The sequence below is a fragment of the Plectropomus leopardus genome, chromosome 4 (genome assembly GCF_026936395.1).
Source record: "Plectropomus leopardus strain MGB_pleo_1.0 chromosome 4, ASM2693639v1, whole genome shotgun sequence".
Taxonomy (NCBI): domain Eukaryota; kingdom Metazoa; phylum Chordata; class Actinopteri; order Perciformes; family Serranidae; genus Plectropomus; species Plectropomus leopardus.
In genome coordinates, this window is record NC_142179.1 from 24,637,548 (window position 1) to 24,658,157 (window position 20,610).

General features: G+C 40.1%; 1 protein-coding gene across 3 annotated transcripts in view; it reads right to left on the reverse strand.

The window, feature by feature from the left end:
- Positions 1-12,911: 12,911 nt before the first annotated feature.
- Positions 12,912-20,610, reverse strand: part of adgrv1 (adhesion G protein-coupled receptor V1) — a 128,685-nt gene continuing 120,986 nt past the window's right edge. For all 3 annotated transcript variants that reach the window (XM_088076916.1, XM_042489006.2, XM_088076915.1), the window contains 2 exons: positions 19,748-19,925; positions 12,912-13,420 (listed from right to left, as the gene is read on the reverse strand). In XM_088076916.1, the coding sequence (XP_087933042.1) occupies positions 13,302-13,420; positions 19,748-19,925 (297 nt within the window). In that variant the 3' untranslated portion in view covers positions 12,912-13,301. The remainder of the gene's footprint in view (positions 13,421-19,747; positions 19,926-20,610) is intronic.

Here is a 20,610-nt window from a genome sequence, read left to right on the forward strand (position 1 = left end):
TTTAAAAGAAGCGCTGCAGTACTCTGCTTTCAGTTGGATTTGAAACTGCATATTTTCCGTCACTTTTTGTTCTTTATTTTCTCTGGTGTGCAAAGTCATAAGCAGACAATATATTTCTGAAAACATGGCGGGTTTGCTTCTCTGTCCACAGCTGTTTTCTATAAGTGACGTACACACAGGAGTCACCTTAGGACAAGGGCAACCTGGTCTGGTCTGCTCCAGTTCTGTGACTCATTTTAATCACTTGGAGCTGCCGCCCGATGAAAAAGAGAGACTAAAAGGCCTCTCTCATTTCATCTAACTGAGTCAGTTTTTGGCAGCCGGTCTCTTTTCCCTCCAAATGAGCTGTGGAGCTGCAGCAGTGTGTGCTGCAAAGGGCTGTGTTCATCGTGAGTCTGAGCTGAGCAGACAGAGAGGAATGTGTGACACATATCAGCGCAATCGTCCTCTGACCAGTTCACTCTCTGCTAACCATGTGCTCGGCTGCTCCCTGCTCACAGCGTCTTTTCGCAGCAAACTGGGTGTCGACAAGATGTGATATGCACGGTTTTCGGTTATCTTAAATATTCTGTCTGTTGTTGGGCAACCCTGTCACAGTAAGGAGCTTTTTTACATCTTCGTAATCTACAGGAAAACCAGCAGTATGTACAATATAAATGTGGTTTATTGTAAGTTGCGTAATCTACATTTTCAAGTGGTGAGAGGTGCAAAGTTATCATGCTGCCAGTGTCAAGGCTGTTTGCATTGATACACATCAGCAGAGACAGCTAAAGTCTTGAACAGTCTTCCATCTTGCAGACTTTATGTTTCTCTTGAAGTAAACCTGTTTGAACATTGTAGCATTTTGTCGCCTTGCGTCAAAATATCTTTTTCAGTTATTTTATTGCTCTGCATACCACTACATATTTCCAAAGTTCAGGTGTAACTCAGGTTGGAGGATGACTGATCATGATCATGATAAGAAAGTAAGTGTATTAATTTCTCATTGTTAGTAGTTTTGCATTTACAGGAACAGAATGTAGGATTTCGGGGGATTTAGTGGTAACTAGCGGTGAGGATTGCAGATTGCAACCAGCTGAAACTCCTCCTGTGTGCCAAGTGTTAACTCCTGGTTAGGATTCTTTTAATGTCAGTTGTTCAAAAGGTTTTTACTAAGAGCCAAATTATTGACAGAGGACGCTTCATCTCCAAAACAAATGGACATGGTGGTTTAAAGCGGTAAATATACTGAATTAAGGAGTTTCACATTACAAATCAGTGTTTCTCCTTCACTGTTCAGCTTGACGCAGACAAACCATCATGGCCTAGAGCCGGCTAATATGAGGTTTTTATCAGTAGCTGCATTATCTGCAGAAGTCTCTTACTCTCCACAACAAACGGACTTGGTGATTTACACCGCTAAAAAAACTGAAAAAAAAAGTTTATATTTAGAATCTGGGTTTTTACTAGCCTGTTTGGCTCATCACAGAAGTGCCGCTAACTAGGATGGCCAACGTTAAAACGCAAAAATGCAAATGGCTTATATATAGCCAGTGTTTGGTTTGTCCATTCTAAGTTACTGAAGAAACATGGCAGCGCAACATGGCAGACTCTATGGACAAGGACCTGCTCGCTGAGTGGATATAAATGGTTCATTCTAAGGTAAAGAAAACAACAGACCATCCCTATTTTCACATAAAGAAAACATACTTATATGATATTCCATTTCTGCCAATCTATCCCCCTAAATCTTACACACATGACCTTTAAAGATTCATGGTGTAAAAAAAACAACAACAAAAAAAACATATTTCATGTTTATTATTGTGGTGGGTTTAATCTAAAAACCTACACAACTAACTGTAATGCCACAACGACCACAATGCACGTGGTTCCCTCTGTTGTTCTCCATGCCTGCCGATCTCTCCCAACAGGTGTGCGAGTGCAAACAACATGACCTTCGAAGCATGCGGCATAAAAAAAAAGATCACATTAACTTCAAATAAACACTTCCCAGTAAAGATATTCAAAGTACAATCAACAGTGTAACACTGAGGTGAGAGATGTAATGGAGTATATTTTAAGGTCAAATTGGGTTAAATTGCTTGTTAACCTAATTCTGTACTCTCCAACCTCATTTCTTTGATGCAGATCTTGGACTGAGAGCAGAAGAGAAGTCATGGGGATGGAAGAAAAGATGCAAAATCTCATTTTAAATACTTTCATTATCTAATAAAAATGATACTTGTGCTTCTGTTCATATGACATCTTTTTTCCCCCTCGTTACAGTAACTCCATTGTAGTGTGGGTCGGCCAGTCTCCCCTCCACCAACCCTCAGGTCCTGCTCTGTCTGACTTGCATTTGACATTTCATCACGGACACGCAACAATCACCGATATTGTTCTTGTATGCAGTCGGAGCCTGATCCGACCGGTTAACTCTGCCTCACGCTGACCCGTGTTGTTGCTGCCGTTGTTGTTGGTGCAGAAGAACTGCTGGATCAAACCAGCTGCGTCTGGCTGAACGCACACAGAGGAACCAGTGTGACATGATGACTTACTCTCTCTGATGTGTCACTTCCTTTGGTTTAGAAAGGTCACATGTATGAGGTCACCACTGGTTTTCCTCTGTATCACTTCACTCCAGCAACTTTCTCCCTCTGTCCTTGCTTTTTTGCTTTGCTGTCCTTTTCCAGCTGTGCGTTATCTGTAAGACGGGCCTGTGGATGCTAATAGAAGTGCTGTAAGTGATATCTGCCAGCATGACAGCCCACATTTCCACTCATTGTGCTTAGATTGTGGTATTTATAGAGTGCATCTTCACCGCTGAGGTCGGAAAGTGCTCTCTCTCCAGGCAAGTGACATTTACTTATGTGAGTGGCGAAGTGATTCGTCCTGATTTACTTTGAATTAATGCAAACAGAACTGAGCTACGAAATTGGGAAGTTGAACATAGTGACACAGGAGGCTATGTAGGCTTAGAATAATTTATTCTTCTATTAAAACATGAAGCATACAAAGCTTGATCCAAAATACACTTAATCTAGGGTTGGCTTTCACTTTCTTTGGTTATAGGCCTACAGTTTTACAGTGTCCGACTTCCTGCACAGAATACCTTTAGATCTGTCCCGAATACCATTTTTGGGGCCACAAAGCTTCACTGATAGTTACATGTGAATTTTTTGAAGCTTTGACATAATGCGACGTGGGGGGGGGGCTGATCATAATCAAACATATTCATATACACCAGTCAACCACTCTAAACTCAATCAGACTTTCACACAGCAGCATGTGTGTGACAGATAACGAAAGAGAAATGCAAGATAAGGTGGAAGGTGGACACAATGTTCATCACTATGGGCCTCATCACTGGATACAAGGCAAGTGATTTTCTATAGTTTCCGGCTTCGGATAACCATACGCCATGACTGTTTCCAACATGAAAGCTGGGTCACATTTTTCTCATTTTACAGCTAAATGGTACACTCTGTTTCTGGAGTCTTGAAAAAATGATTAGAAGCACTATGAGGAGGAGGAAGAACATGTTTTTTTCCCCCCAAAACCTAGCTGTCTCATGTACTACTGTGTGGATATAGTGACAGGTTCGGCAAATATGACAAAAAGTCACCACCTTAAGCAGTAATGTTCGGTCGCATGATTATGAAGATGATACTGACAATGGCGATGATGGCAGTCTCGGTGGTGACCGTGGTTGCCACAATAAATAACATGAGAGGATGACACGAGGGCAGCTATCTGTGCCTCACATGTACTGAGCTGTCACAGCAAAAGTGACTGGTGTGTGATAAGCAAGAACTGGTCTTAGCCTGCTCTACTGAGCGATGCAAGAGAGAGAGGGTGGGGGGATCAGTTAGAGTATGTAACCGACTTTACTCCTTGCCATTGATAGCTGGCGATTCTGAAATACTTTCTCAAGGCTCTGCTACGATTCTGCTGCACTGCATGGACATGAGAGCGTACACACATGCTAACTAACCCTGAACACACGTGCATGCTGAAGCACAAATAGGCGCAGTGGTGGTGACAGCTTTTGCTTATGGATTTGACGTGCACTGGGACGCAGCACTGCTCACAACAAGCCAACAAAGTGATAACTACACACACTGCTTTGATCCTATATCACTTTCTCCACACAAATGGGATAAAAGAATAGCTAGTCGAGTTTCAAATCTGACTCGGACGGCTAGTGGCTCAGAGTGAGGTCTATGTTTCCAGCAAAACAACTCATACGTCCAAACGTGACGACTACTTCAGACCGCTGGGTTAAATATATCTATGGCATACGTATATAGGGCAACCAGCAGGGTTTTAGCTCCGGTGTCTTCTTTCAGGCACATGATAGCATATATGCAGTACCAACAGTCAAGCACAGGCATACACTGACAGTAACACTATGTTACATGCATGTTAACATTCATAAACACATGCACACCCTCATACATTTTAGGTACACATGCATAAACAACTAATACATAGACATACTGTATATAAAAGCACAAGCAAACACATGCCACAGAGAGGACGATGCCATTTTCTTGCCAACCGGACAACATAGTGAGAACAAGACAGAGCATCGTTTGCAGGCATGATATATCTACTCCCCTCGGCTACATAAATACAGAATTTGCACCCTCGGTCAGCTGTTTTGGCAAGGCCACCCCGGACAGTGTTGCCTTTCACTTTGCAGAATTACATTACATAGAGCAGCTACAGCCCGCAGCTACAACACACTGTCTACTGTAATGTGGCAGAGAAACAATGAACGGCACCAACAGCGAAAGCTGACCAAAGAGAAAGTATGCCTTCTTTTCTTTTCTTCACCACAGTTGAATTCTTCATTCAGGGCTGCGCTGCTACACCCCGCTGTCAACTTCAATCAATAAACCTGCTCGTTTCAATGAGCAGTCTGCATTGATCTGTGAAGTCTACGTCTATGGCTCAAGACGTCTTGTTTGCTCTGGTGCTCCTGGCTACACCTCCACAAGGCTCCCTTTTAATCTGCCTGACCTTTGGAGTCAGTGGATGGAAAGAGTCAAAAGGTCACGTTATCTAACCTGTTTGTCAGCAGCTTCAAATAATAAGTGAGCCAGATTTTCCAGTTAGCTTTTACTTGGTCTAGGCATAGCTCTCTCGCCTTCACTTGGCTGTCTCTCTGCGACGAATGAAAGGCATCCCACACTCCAGACAATAACATGAAGCTAGACAGTGTTTACCGAGGTGTAAGCTCCATAACATCGTAAATGTGAACTTCACATCATATTTTCACAAAAATATTTACATGTTTTTATTTCTTCATAATTTTTCAGTTAGTAAAACAAAAAAGTCACGTAACAACCTACATTCAATTTTGACTAAATATCTATGGTAGTTCCTGTGTTGGCAGGTTGTAAAAAATATTTTCTTTTTTTACAAAATGCGGATCTGCGGCCGCTAAAGCATTGCCATTGGTTACAACTTACAAATCTATCATAACGTACAGTATTTCTTATAATGATGTTGCAGGCTACTTAAATGCTTCCATATCTAGCTGTAGGAGGCCAAAGTGTTCATCCAATCACCCACGAATAAACATACACTCAAAAGTTTTCAGGGAGTGTGACACCACTGGCATTGTCGAAGCCACTGGATAGCCTACAGGAGTTGTTGATGATGTCAGACTCAGTGCAGCAGTGTAACTGACTGTCAGAGAGAAGACGATCTAAGTCACTTTGGCTTGCTGGAGTGCAGAAAGAGAGGCACGACTCTGGTCTCATTATAGAAAGGTCATCATTTGCCATCTTAATGAGGGGTAATATAATGTGCATGCAGGCTCGCACACACACACATATTTGCATCATGACCTCACTGTGCTTATTGTCTGGTTCTTCCCCGAGGCACAAGGATAGATGTGAAGATAACTTTAATATATGCAAACACATGTACAAAAGCAGCCTCTCCTCAGCACCCTCATTTAAACATGTTTACTTTAATCTGGTATGAGTCACCCTCTCCTCACATTATACAACTTTGCAGAGCACTTGTGAATTAAGCTTCTGCTGATCTCCATGAACAGATGTCTACATATGAAAACACAATCTGTGGGCAGCTGTGCAAGATTTGGGTACTGAAAGTGTTCTGGTTTTCTTTTTGTAGCCTGAGTAGTATTGACCAATAATGCTTTAAGTTTGAGCCGCAGGTAAAAAGTCTGTGTGGAGACCAAAAGAGGTGAAACCTCTGGGGCTGAAAAGGGGAAGTCAGTGTGAAAGTGCCAAATACAGCACTTCAACAAATGGTCTCTTGAGGTTGGGTGAAACAAAAAAAAAGGGCCAATCCCAACAGACCCCTTCTCCAGAGCTCCATCCACTTGTCCAAATATGGTCACTTCTGGTAATAATCAAGATGGCGATGGCCGAATGCTAAACACAGCTCTGCTTTTGTGTGACAACAATTTAGTTTTTTTGAAACTTTATTTTCATCATATAAAGACATCTATTTAGAGACATAAGCTGAAATGATCAGTACATGGAAGGGACTTGTCCAGGCATCCACTGGCTACATCAGAAACCCCCAAAATATTGGCCGTTGCCTCCAAAAGGTCATTTTTGTCAGAGATTGAGCTTCTGCTGACTCTGCGTACCTTTTTGTGTTCTGTGGTGTGTTTCAGGCAGACGGGAGCATGGGGAATGTAGTTAGGATACATGTGCGCAAATACACAGACTCACAAATGCTCACTAACAGCGTAAATAGTTTGTACTTGAACGTGACCAAAGTCTGAGGGTGTGAATGTCGACAGTTATGCTTGCTCAGGAGTCTCTGTGGGATGTGATGGGTTGGGTTTTCTGCATGCGTCTTAGTATGAAAAGAAAAGTTCTGTTGGCTGTATGGCAAGATCCTACCGTGCTTGTAATGCATGCATACCTGACTTTATCGATTAAGTACAGTATGCATGCATGACAGTGTGTACCGTACATCTGTCTGTATGCGACATATTACTACTTCTCAATTAGATTTCGTCTTGAGTAATGTTTGTGGTGAGTTAAAGCTCTAAAATCAGATTCCATACCCTTCAAATTACCTGCAAGCAAGTTAATGATTATCCAACAGACGTCACAGCAGGCTTATTGGTTGATTAAATTAAGATACTTCTAATGAGGTATGTTAACAGTGATTAGATACAGTCTGCCGCACTTTTAACAAGATCTATATGCAGCGCAGATCATTTTCAGAATGTGAGGACAGAAAAAAAGATGTAAACTAGGTCAACAGGTAGCACGCTTTCATTTCGCTTGTTTGATGCTCCTCAGCCTTCTTCTTTTAATCATCCCTCGTCACCACAGCGACTCCTGACTCACTGTCTGTCTGTATTGATTCACCTGATGAAGGCTGTTGCCACCCGGCTTTGTGGCAGCAACATTTTATGTGTGGAACTGGGTCACTCTATTGTAGTCTGAGACGAGGTGTTGCGTGATCCATCTACAGGAAGCTTATATTCACCTAAACTGTGTTCTGATTTGGAGCCTAAAGAATTAAAGGAGAGTTTTCTTACATGCATTGTGCTGTAAAGAAAAGAGCAAGTGAAAACAGTCAAAGGGTGACATTATCATCTTTCGGAAATGAACGCCCTTGCCATTGAATTTAAAGAATTATGTAATCCTTGGAGATTGCTGTTGTCATAATAAACTTTAACTGAACGATACTAAAAGTTAAAAATAAACACAATGATGTTTTCCTATTGTTTGGTGATGAAACTACATCTCCTGCGTCATTTCAAAAAAGATCGCAAAGACATTTTCCCAAAAATGTCCCCATTTATAACCTTTGCTGCAAGGCCATGCAAGGTGTCAAGTGAGCAAGAGAGAGATCACTGTTGGTTCCTAAAATAGGACGTGAGTGATGAGAATACGGGCTCTCTTCATCACCCTGCCTTTGCTGTTTCCTTTATTTTGTCAGACAACGTTGTGTATGTGGTGATTCACTCTGAGCTAGAAGTGCAGAGTCATCATCTGAGCATACAGACAGGCTGTGGACGAGTGAATCAGCTGTTGCCTAGTTATCTGCTGTCTTATCTCTGTCGTTCCCAGACAGACAGAGAAGGCACACAGGTGAGAAGAGACCAACATTAACATGTTTGCCTGCAGTCTGGTGTCTCAGGGACCGAGCCTTGTGGGTTGAGACGTCAAGCTGTTTGCTGTGGCTGTTTAATTGCTTTCCCCGAGCGCTACTATGAGAGATTATTTAGATAATTTTAACACTTTTACAGAGGCTCTGAGCATCTTATCTGAGAGCCTGTGAAGTGCAGAAAAGTTTTTTTTACTTTTATATCAGCCACCAAATCAGTAAGTCACAAATCTGAAAGTGTCTCTTTGAGACGCCCCATGCTCAGTAAGAACCAATTTTGTTATAGCTCAGTGTACAATTAATCATATTCTCAATCCTTTGAGCTATGGTTCATGTTTGACCTTGGGAATTGTAATTTGACAAGCTATTCTCATAGTAAAATCCTTATTAAAAATGCAAAGAAACTGTTGTTTATACCCCTCACTTTATGTGAGGATTGAACAAACAGAATGTGAAATGTTAATTTTTTTTCGTTTTATATACCTAGTTGTAGTTTTAATTGTTGGGGCCAAGTATCATTTCTCAGAGGTAGGTATACATACAAGTTGGTTAGGGGGAGACAGGGATGTATATATTGGTATTGATGATAACAATGATATTTAAAAAATGAAATACTGCCTAAGCAGGGAGTACGCTTCAAAAAAATAAAGTTCAATGTACAATGGACAGCATGTACTTAATCATGCTACACAACCAGGTAGTCCAATGCCAAATCCACAAAACCTAATCTCAAAACACCAAAATTTACTTTACAGGTTATACCCGTCCAAAAGCCTTTCCCTGTGGTGCTTTCTGCGACTTCATACTAAATTTACAACAAACTCTGGACACCTGGTACAATACAACAGAGACCAGTTCCAACACCAGTTACCAACACGCAAAATACAAACTCTGCCTACAGAAGCTGGAAAAGCTGGGAAAACATGCACTACTCCATATTACCTGATACATTACCAAGGCAAAAAAAGACATATTTGTTACATGAGGTAGCAACCACAACAAATCACATCTAATCACCACCACAGAGTCTAGACTTAATATTACCAGAATGGTGAGTTTGAGGTTTGGACAAGCCCCCATATGTCATAACCCGGTGCTTAGGTTGGACAAAAAGAAGGAGACACACAGGTAAAACTGACCAATAAAATCAAACAAATTCCACAAATGGGTGGGAGAAATTTGTAGAGTCAGTTGTGTATGGAGTGGGTGAGTGAAAAAGTGCCATAGGGGTGTTGTGCTGCAAAAACACAGAAAGCAAAGGTGTGTTGAGGAAGTCTGCCAGCCTCTGACTGACTGCTGCCTGTCTTAAGGCCATGACACGCAAAGCAAACATCCATGAATATTGGCAAAGAAAGCCTTGTTGCCTCACATCTCCGTGTCTCGGCCAAAAAGTTGCACAGAAACACACCAAACAGATGGCAGAAAGTACGTTCTGCGCATGCGTGAGAGGAGATACCAGCCATTCATATATTATAGGAAGTCATAAGGACACTACTTTTTTTGTTCAGCCGATTTTGATGATAGGAACATTTCACATACATAAGAAAAATTAAAGACTCCAAACTTAATTTTTGAAAATGTCCTACAAGAACTGAAATGTAATGTTTATATATTCTATTTATACTGAACAATGTTTCCATGACATGCACGTTTCGTAGGTATTTTCTGATCAGTACATAAAAAATATCATACCAGCAGACAGCGTCTGTGGTCTGTTTTTATCATTCAAACGGGAAACCGGAAGACCGTCGGTTAGCCCGCTAACGCTAGTTAGCCAGTTAGCACATAAACAACACAACCCAATATTAAAGGAGCAAAGCATATTTACAGCGCCAGAGGACAGCAACACAAAGAGCCAGGACACATGTATGTTAACAGCTCAATGGCAGAAGAAAAACAATCTTACCTTGTTTAATAGGTTCGTTTCAACCTCAGTCCTTCTTAACTTTAGCTGTTTGTTTACTTCCTCCCTTCCGCGTCTCCTCTTGCTGAACTGAATTCACAACAGGCTCCACCACGACCGCCGATTTAACATGAATCTGAATCAGCCGAAAATAGCCGACGACGGCCGCCATAGATGTATGGGGCCAAAGGTGCAGGATACACCCGCGAGCGCGCGCCGTCGGCCCAACCTGAGCGGAAGGTCGTGGGCTTGGTGTGTCCGGGCCCAGGTGTGTCCTATGTAACACTTGATTGGGCTCATCATGTCTGCTGCCATGCGATCACAAAATTAATAGTAACAGATGAACATTGGGGCCCTCACACACCATATTTACATTAAACATATTATATCGTGTAAATAGTCTTGCGCCTCTTAAATCATTTTTATTTTTTTAGTGGAAATGATTTACCACCAAAGAGACAAAACACAATTATCAAAGTTAAAGATGAATTTGACTGATAGCATTTTTTCCACATAGACAGCATATCACAATACCTTTACTGTCATGAATTCTTTTAGCCAGTAGAGTTGACGAAATTCATGCTGTCTTTTTTTTTGTGTGTGTTTTGGTAGTGTTATATTATTGCTCAGAAACTTAACCTGAAATGAATTTATATCCATTTTAATTTTATCTGTTGTGTAAACAGGCAATATTGTTTCCTTTTTAGTTTTAGTTTTCTTAAAGGATGTCATTTTTATTTACTTTTATTTACATATCTTTCACTTCTTATTTGGTTTTAGTATCAGTTTACAGTGATAACTTTTTGCTTTGCACAGAGCCTGGCTATTTCCCTCTATCTCAGCTGACTGTTGTCTGGATCCATGTTTACTGCAGAATCAGCATTTACCACAGACCTATCAACACCTCAAGATCTCTTCAGGTACACCCTAAAGACGAGCCCCCTGAGAGAGGCGGTTCATGACATCATATGTGATAGCAGTGGGTCAAAGGTCAAAGACAAGGAGTAGGTGGGCAATCCCCTTTGTGTGGTGTTAATAATATGTTGTAATAATGTAATAGTCTGTATAATAATTAATATGTTAAACATTTTATCCTCTTTATTAGCCTCTGTCATTCTTTTCTTCTCACCTTGTGAAGGGCTTTTTTTGGGAAGACTTCACAGATCCATTTGTCTAATCTAAGCATGATACCTTGTCAAACACCATTAGATAAGAATGTGGCGTACAGTGTGGTTAATTACATAACTAAAATCTGTTATAAAATATGCCACTGGGTTCACAAGTAGTCAGCAGTTAATTTCTCTATCTGTGGGCCTGACCAAAGGTCCGGAGGCCTTGGTGCTTCTTTTTTTGCAGCAGAAATGACTGATGTTGAACAACGACAATGACAGAGTACAATCAGTCTGTAGCAGTTTACTCTAATGGAGACATAATGGAAATATTTCGGAGCTGTGATGTCGCCATGATGGCAGGCTGCAATAAAACATGGAAATTAATTGCTTGTGTCTTTAACCGCTTTTCTTAGAAGGAGGTAAACAATGAAACAGGCCCCTTGGAAATGCTAGATTACAATCAGAAGTTCTGACTGCACTATTACAGCCTCATTTGCTGCTGGAGAAAACAAACCCAGAAGTGTTATCTTGTTAAATGGAGTAATAAGTTCTTTGCTCTGCGTTGCTCATTACAGCAATGTTTTCCACCAAATCCCTGGGGAGAGAATGCTGCTGATAGTTAGAGGATGGGTCTCCAAAGGGATGTAATCATATAGCAGGAAGCGGAAATGCGCGCACACTAAACCTGGCTGTTTTCTGGGATGTGATGTGATTTGTTTAAGGGTGGAGTTTCAGAAACATCTTCACTCTTAGTTGTGGATAAAGTTTGTTTGCTGCTTTGCCCTCACGGGTGAAATATTGCCTCTGAGGTGGAAAGAAAAACAAAAACAGAAGATTTCTCGTCTCTCCCACTGAAGGATCGATACTTTTGATAGATTGCAGGGCGAAGAGACACTGACTCTGATTCACCTCCCGAGTAAAAACTACTTCAAGTGTAAAAGAAGAAAACTCTGTTTTCTATCCCACCTTTATTCTGCCATTCATCCTCATTTGCTTGCAGGAAAACCAATGAAATCATTAGCCGTGGGAGGGATGTATATAAAGACAACATTTTCTAGCTGGTTCCTTAGTGTTAAAATAGCTTTAGGTAGCACACTCATATCCTGCTGCTGGAGCAGTCTCATTATCTTTTGGGACTGTGACCTTAACCATACACAATGAAGCTAGAGGGGCAGTTGGGAAGATCAAGCAGCACTGATGTTGGCAAGAAATGGATGGATACAAGTCCTGTCTGTCTCTTTTTGTCTTACTTTTCTCTTGCAAATTCTTGCCCTGTCTTGAGCAGTAAAGCCTCTTGTGCAAACAGTAGCCAAGTGCAGAAGTTGATGGAGGGCAAAGGTTGAAGGTCGGAGCGAGGGTCAAGCAGACTTTGGATTCCAAGAGGTTCAAAGCTGCTGTCAGTGTTAAAAGGGGAATATTTGCTTGTACATTCACATCCACTGATTCTTCATGGAGCAGATCAAAGACGAGCTTTTGCTTTAAAAAATGTACACTGTGAAGTGAGAAGGATTCAAATATGACTGAGTATTTGGAATATTCTCCATGCTCTGATGTAAATTGCCAACATTTTTCTTAGTTTCTGACTCATTGCTCCCAAGCAGAGCACTTAGATGGCTCCTCCATGTGGAACCAGTTTGTAGCTGTGACGCAGTGATCATTGACACAAACCGTCCTACGCTAAGGTGTGACCCCTGACCCCACAGTGACTCCTTTACATAACTGTCACAGATACCCTCCCAGTAGTGCACTCCCTCTTTGACAGGTTATGAGCAATAAAATGTAATCATCAGGGCCAAAAATAAAATGTATGGTAAATCATTTATTAACAATGTTACACAATTACAATATCCATCCTCAGCAGCAGCAGCAGATCTGCTAAGAGCGCATCTGTCTATAGCTCATCTGCTAGGTCTCTACAGAAAAAAAAAAAATCCAAATATACATTCAGAAAACAACTCCATCAAGGACTTTAAAAAAATTAATTTAGTAAAACATTTATGTATAGGTTCATATATATATAAAAACAGATGTACAGTAAAAATCACATACAGTATCAAACATCTATATGAAAATGTTCTATTCAATAAACTGTTTTAGTGCAAAAGCATTTTAAATAATAAAAATACTGTGTTGTAGTTTTTTTTTTTCCATAAGAAGAAAGGGTGTAGGATCTGCATGAGGTGAACAGGTTAGAGGTGTGTGTCAGCGATGGGGATTCGTCTCAGCTCGACTATCTGGGAGTTGGTTACGCTCCCACCGTCGTGGCTTCCAGGGATGGACTCGTTGTCGCTGACGTTAAGGCCGGTACCTTCAACAGACAGAAAAATGTGTTTATTTTCTAAAATATTTGCATTACCCGTTCTTACAAACCATAAATGCATTACATTTTCACGTTATATACATATATTATTAACGTTCTAAAGCGACATAGTATAAGAGCTGATAGTAATCAGGAAGTAGAGGGGATGGTGGATCATGTGCCACCTAAGCGAGATGCCTGCCAAGCTGCAAACCACTGTTCAAAACCAACAAACAACAACACCAGTGGTCCTTTGCCAACTCTTTTTGTGGCACAGAACCTCTGTGTTTTTTTTATTGAAATACTGCAGCGTTTCTCACAGCATTTGAGCCACAAAACCTGGGTGTTTTTTTTACCAACACATTGCTGTTTCCCAACAGCATATGTGGCACCAAACCTGTGTCTCATTAGTGACTCTGCTGTGTATCCCAGGGGCATTTGACACTGACATATTGCAGAATTTCCCAGTGGCGTTTGAGCAACCGAATCGGGGTGTATTTCACCGACCTGTCCCTGCTTTTCCAGCATCTTTCGTGCCATCAAATGTGGGTGTTTTTTAAGCCAAAACACAATCTTTTCTTAACCATAATAAAGTGACTTTTGTGCCTTATCCTAACCACACCTTCAATAAAACATTGTTAATCAATGTTAAGATTCACTGTATCCACTACAAAATAATGTATAAATGTAAAGTATATATGCCTTGCAGAGGCAATTAATGCAAACACTTTTTTCTGACGATGGGTTACAACAACAGGAATAGACTAATATACACACTTTCATCAATTCAGTGCAATAAATACACACAGCAAATTGTCTGCTGTGCTGATTATCTGTCACATTTGTCCTATTAGGGCCAATGTGGCATTGTGTAATCCATAATATATGTCGTAGTCTCTGTGTTATCAGACGTCAAGTATCAGTATCTGATGAGTCATGTTAATGAGCGTTTCATGGATCAGACTGACTGACTCTGATGTAAGAGTGGAAAAAGGCAGTGAAACACAGAAACTCATTATGAGTCAAAGGTTAAATTAAACAGCAGGTCAATTTCCATGTGTATACTTTGGGCTACGTTGAATTTCTATACAACAGTCAACAATGTGTGTGTGTACTATCTGTACTATCTGTCTGTACTATCTACTGTGGGTGTTTAACAAGAATAAACTACCATTACCTCCAACAAGACAGTAATTATATACATTTTTTGTGCTGTTTTTTTTTTGTTTACAGGATATCTTGAGAGCTTCAATGTGTTTAGGTTAAAAATTTTGCAATAGCACAAACAATTAACAAGAGATAACTGTGTGTGGTTTCAGTAACTTTTGACAGGATTTTTTAAAACTGTGAAATAAGGCATTTCTGAATTTTTTACTATTTTCATATTAACTACTGCACTTGACAAAAAACAACAACAAAACAAACAAACAAACAAAAGCAAAACCCCACTATATGTCCTTTGATACCAAATATGGAACCACTTTAACTATTTTTAAAATGACAAACTTAAATAATTATACGTTATCCACTGTTCTTTTCACCTTCCTAACAATATATTTATAGTTTGTTCATATAATTTAAGTTTCTGGGGTTCAAGTTCCTATTTTACAATATTTCTAAATGTCAGACACGAACACTTATCTCTGTCTTGATAAACGGTGTTGGCTGTACAAACACCAGGAACAATAATGGAAATAAGTCCAAGGCTTTAATGTTCTTGTGAGCAGTACGTTGTATTTTATGACTATATTGGTGTTGTCAGTAGAGTAAACAAAAGGTACGTTGCTGCTCTAAGCTTCTTTATCCTTTGGTGAATAAATTGCATTAAATGCTAACCTGCAGAATAAGATGGCTTATTACTCTGATGACATAACCAGAGGGGCGCCCAGATGCTTCATGCAGTCACGGATCCTTCTGACGCTGATAAGAAACAGCTGCCCTTTCACAGTTAATGATCAGCTCTCAGTCGTACTACGTAGCGAGCATGTGCTAAAAGTACATGTGTGCTTCTGTGTGTGTTAATGGTTCACTACCATATGAAGTGTGAAGACCCTCATTACAGCGCAGCACACTGACCCTTGTCAGGCGGTGCCCTATTATATAATTCTGATAAGTGGATATCTTTCCTGCTGACTTACTGGTTGAGATTAAACCAGGCTATACGTTCAGTGTGACGCGTATGGATAAAAAGGAGGTCAGAGGTCACCGGGGAAAGTGTGAAATGGAGGAATGTCCTTATGAGTCGTGCAGCAACAAGTTGAAACGTTTTAACTGTTACATACATAAGATTATGACTCAATCAACTAGATTGTTTTTATGAAAATCGAAGTTTCGAGTTTTGCAGATCCAAGATCGTATATTTTCTCGAGGCCATGCCAGAGATCTGCGAGGAGCCAACTGATTTAACTTAATTAAATCTTGCAAACTTGCCTCTCTGCTACCCTGAATAATATTAACGATAACTTTATACTGCTGAGTTTGCCGACACGGGGACCAATAAATTCCCTGGCTTGTCTGGTGCAGCGTCAAGGCTATTTAAGGTTGAACACCACACGAGCTCAGGACAGCAGGGAGAGGTCAGGCGAAGACAAATGTCCCACTGCTACAACTGTCAGTTTACTAGAGACAGGGAGCAACACACACACGGACAAACACACTCCTCTGAGTTTGATTCACGCTGTCAACATACAATCAATAAGAGGGTAAGAGCGTAATACTATCCTCTCAGCCTAATCCAAAATCATTAACAGACGAAAGTCCCCCAAACTCCCACCTGCTAGGAGGGACTTTAAATTGTCTATCGCCATGGCTACGAGTTTTGTTTGTGGGATGCATGCTAGCAGGTCTCAAGTGCTGCTGCATGTAGGCCTACAATGCTTGGAGGTACGGACTCTGCAGAGTCAAATCTAATATCAGGACTGCAACTTTAAAGGACTCAAAGCCATCTGGCATTGCTCAATAATGTTAATGATTCATTTATTTTCATTCAAGTTATTTCTCATCTCCACAGCCCCAAGAGATTAACAGAGACTTTTAAAGTGACCTGACTCAGTCCCATTAACTTCATGGTCTTATCAGTTTGGTCTGTCTATCTTAACCACTTATCTCTCCCAGAGCCACCGCCGTATGCACGACCAGACTATCGCCGTTTCCATGATGTGAGACGAAAGCTGACTGGGATATACTTAAAGCTGAGTTGAATGTTTTAAATGGTCAGCTGTCCATCAGTAGGAGCGCTCACTATTGGTGGGGAGTAACAGGGACTGACAATGATCTGGAAAACAATACATAGCAATCAAATCCAGGGATGAACACCAGACAGTATCCATTATAACGAGCCCTTCTCCTTAAAAAAAATGATGGGATGTCTTGATGTCAATCTTCAGTAACCGTCTTGTGTTTTATGTAATGCTGTTTGGTAAAGCCAGACAAAGTTTTGACATTTTCACTTTTTATAATCACACAGTTCAATGTCGATATCCTCTTCTTTTAAAGGGAAAGTTCATCTGGAATAAAAAATACATATTTTTCCTCTTACTCGTAGTGCGATTCTTTAAATCTAGATAATTTTGGTGTTGGAGATATCAGCTGAAGAGATGTCTGTCTTCTCTCTAATATAATACAACTAGATGGCTTGTGGAGCTTAAAGCACCAAAAAATACATTAGAAAATCTTGATATCAATTTCTCCTTTGTGAAATCATGACCCCGTTTGTCAAGATAATCCACAGAGCTTGTTGTGAACTCTTTCATTGCCTTTCTACAAAACTACAGCTGCCAACTGTATCACTGCGCATAGGGAAGTGTGTACCTACTCGTGGAGGAGAGGCTGTTGCTTATGACAGCACAAGATTAAAACATTATTAATGGCTTCCTCCTTAGCTAGGTGCTAGGTGAGCTACACCAAAACAACTGCAGCTGCAGCTGAAGCCAAACTAGAACAATCATGGAGAATTTCACCGAAAACCCACAAAAAATCACCATGCTCAGAGATGATTCATCACATTTCAGTGGCACAAATGGTATGCAGTATCTTTACAGCCCTCACAGGCAAAACATGTCAGAAAAGTAGTACTTGTTAAACCTGTTAAAGAGATAATATTATGTAATTTTCTGGCAAAAAGGCTCCCACTTTGTAATGCATATAATGTTGGGACAGGGCCAAACAGCTGAATAAATTAGATGCAGGTCTTAAACTTGAGCCTACGGCAAGGTTTCAAATTAGATTTACGTAAGCATCACTGCATCACATCTTTCTTGTACTCATTAAAAAGAGGCGCTTTTTAAGCTGTGTGAAAATGAGTCTAGTGGAGTCCGTCTATTTCTGGTAATGTCTCGCATTAACAGCAGAGGAGTGTCCCGGTGCACCGAGGCTGCTGTTGGCTGATGTCCAGCTGAGACTGATTCTTATTCAGACACTGTGAAGCAATTACTCTGTGATTTCAAAGACTGAGGAGAGGAGACTGTCTTTGTGTGTGTGTGTGTGTGTGTGTGTGTGTGTGTGTGTGTGTGTGTGTGTGTGTGTGTGTGGTTGTGTTATGGTGATATATCAGTGAGCAGTTTGGACCCTCAGCTCATTAAACATTGATGGCAACAGAGGAAGAATGGTTTCCATGGCAGCAGAGGAATGACTAAGCACGGCTGATGCTAATGGATGTTATAGATACTGTATGTACGAGTACCATATGAAATAATCAATACACACACACACACACACACACACACACACACACTGGTATTGAATCACCAGAGGCAAAGTTTCATTATTCTCTCTGTTATTACTCAGACTTACTTTTATAATCTCATAACATCTCTATTTAACAACTCTATTCTGAAGCGACACCTGGTTAAAACAGATGTATTTTCTAAAGAATGTTGTGCTTTTCTTTTAATGTTTAAAATTTTACTGTGGCCAAAACACTGCATTGGATTGTGGTGACCTTTTGCACAGTACATATTGCATTTATTTTTATATTTCATGGAAAAGTACTGGACAGAAGTGTTCACAGTTTTCGTACTTTTAGTGATAGTTCAACTCAACTAAAGTTTTCTGACTGACTCAATACACAGCATATGTTAGGGGTGTTTCATGTAATGCAGAGCAGGTCTTAAATACAAACTAGACTGACGAAGGGATGACGTGCAGGTGCAGAAAAGGGGTGGAGAAGCTCAGGTGAAGGGAATAAGGTGATGAGGCAGAAGAGCAGGCAGGAAGCTGACTGGCTGGGACAAACTGAGGAGCAGGGAAGGATTAATGACAATGATGGCTAATACAGGACAGGTGTGTAGATGGGTAAATGAAGGAAAGACAGCAAAGGAAAACAGGAGCGGAAAAACAGTAAACTGAAACCCGAAAACCAAGAAAACACAATCATCTTAATGATAAGCTATTAATGTGAAAACAAAGACAGACTAACGAATGGTGGCAACTTAAATGATCATCAGAGGCCCCACAATACAATATTATCAGTACATAGGTTGTAATACAATATTATTGCAATATTAACCATACTGCAATAACACATAATGTCATATATTGCAGTTTATTACCTTTTTTTCAACTGGAAATTATGTCCCAAAAGCAAAAGTTTGTCAACATTTAATTTAAAGTCAGTTTTATTGCAGCAAAATGTATTTAGTGGACTGAAAAAGCTAAAAATTCTATTATTCTTAGAGGCTATCAACAGTTAAATTTGTATTTTCTATATTCTATAATAATATTTATATGATAAATATATTCATAATAAAAAAAATTAAAATTTTAATCTATTGCAATACTATGCTGTATCGATTTAGCTTCCCACAGCTAACAAAATAGATTTTGTCAAATGCTTTTAAATAAAAAAAAAATAGAACACTGTTGGTGAAGTTGTTGATAAAGTGAAAAAAGTGAACTATAATTTTATTAACTTTATTACAATTTTGTGATAACACTGTTGATACAGAAGAAGAAATACAATATTATATTATGTCCCTGCCATGTGATTTTAGTCCCCTGGAATCTGCTGGTAAGGTCTTTGTTTGTGCTGCTGCCTGTCTTGGCCAAGTATTTATAAAACCTTAACCGAACCTGTCTGCTTTTAACAAAGCATTATACTAAACCCATTGAGAAATATTTATGAGTCATAATGTCTGTGTTTATATGCATCTTAGCAGTTTTTAGGAAAAACAAAAACTGACTGAGTGCTTTTACGTAGCTGCTGCTCAGATACAGAAGAAAAAATTCTGTTTTGACTCTGAGGTAAAATAACAAGTTTTTATAACTCATTTGTCAAACATGATGATATACTGTAAGAAAAACACCACATAAATAGTATGAATGTGTGTTGATGCTCACCAGTTTTTAAGGCAAATATGAGGTCGTCAAACTCCTGTGACTCCTCGTCTGCTGTGACCAGGTTGGTGTTGATGAAGCCTCCCTCAGTGGTGTACGTCCCCATCACAGGACTGGGTTTAAACGCGCTGCTGGGCTGACTGCTGGGCCGCAGCGACGCTCGTTCCCAGTCTGCTGACACCTGAAGCACACAGATGCACATATGCAACCATATGAGCACATATATATCATGTGCACAGGCACTGTTGGCCAAGAAGATTTTTATGTGTAATGTTTGATGACATGTTGTGCTATATTTGGGATAAATTCCTTTTTAACCCTACTTAATAAAACTGCTTGAAAATGCATGATGGTAAAAAAAGAAAAAAAGAGGAAGTCCAGATATATGATTTCAAGCTATTTATGAAATGCAAGATTTTTCCTTCATAGCAGCAAAGTATGAATACTTACATAGCATTTTTCAAAAGAGTTTTACTAGTCATCTGCAACCAATTAATGAGCATTATCATATATAAAGTTATATAGAGAGTAAATTTGTGTATTTTTAAATCATAGGCTACATAACACAGTATGCACATTTGCACACACGCACACACACAGCCTTGATTCAGAGGATGGCTGCATCTGTCAGCCACGTAATCATGTCTGTGATGAGTTAGGGTCAGGCAGTTGTATAAGCACCCCAAAGGGTTAAGGCCAAAGCACAGGGTCACAGTGAGTTCACAGGGTGATTGAGAGGTCAGTGGGTTTAGGGTTTCATACAGAATCAGCTTAACATCATAGCAATGATGCCGTCAGTATGGTGAGACAGATGACAGCCTTTTGTGAGATAAAAAAGTAGTATTTTTTTTTTTTGGGTGGGGGGG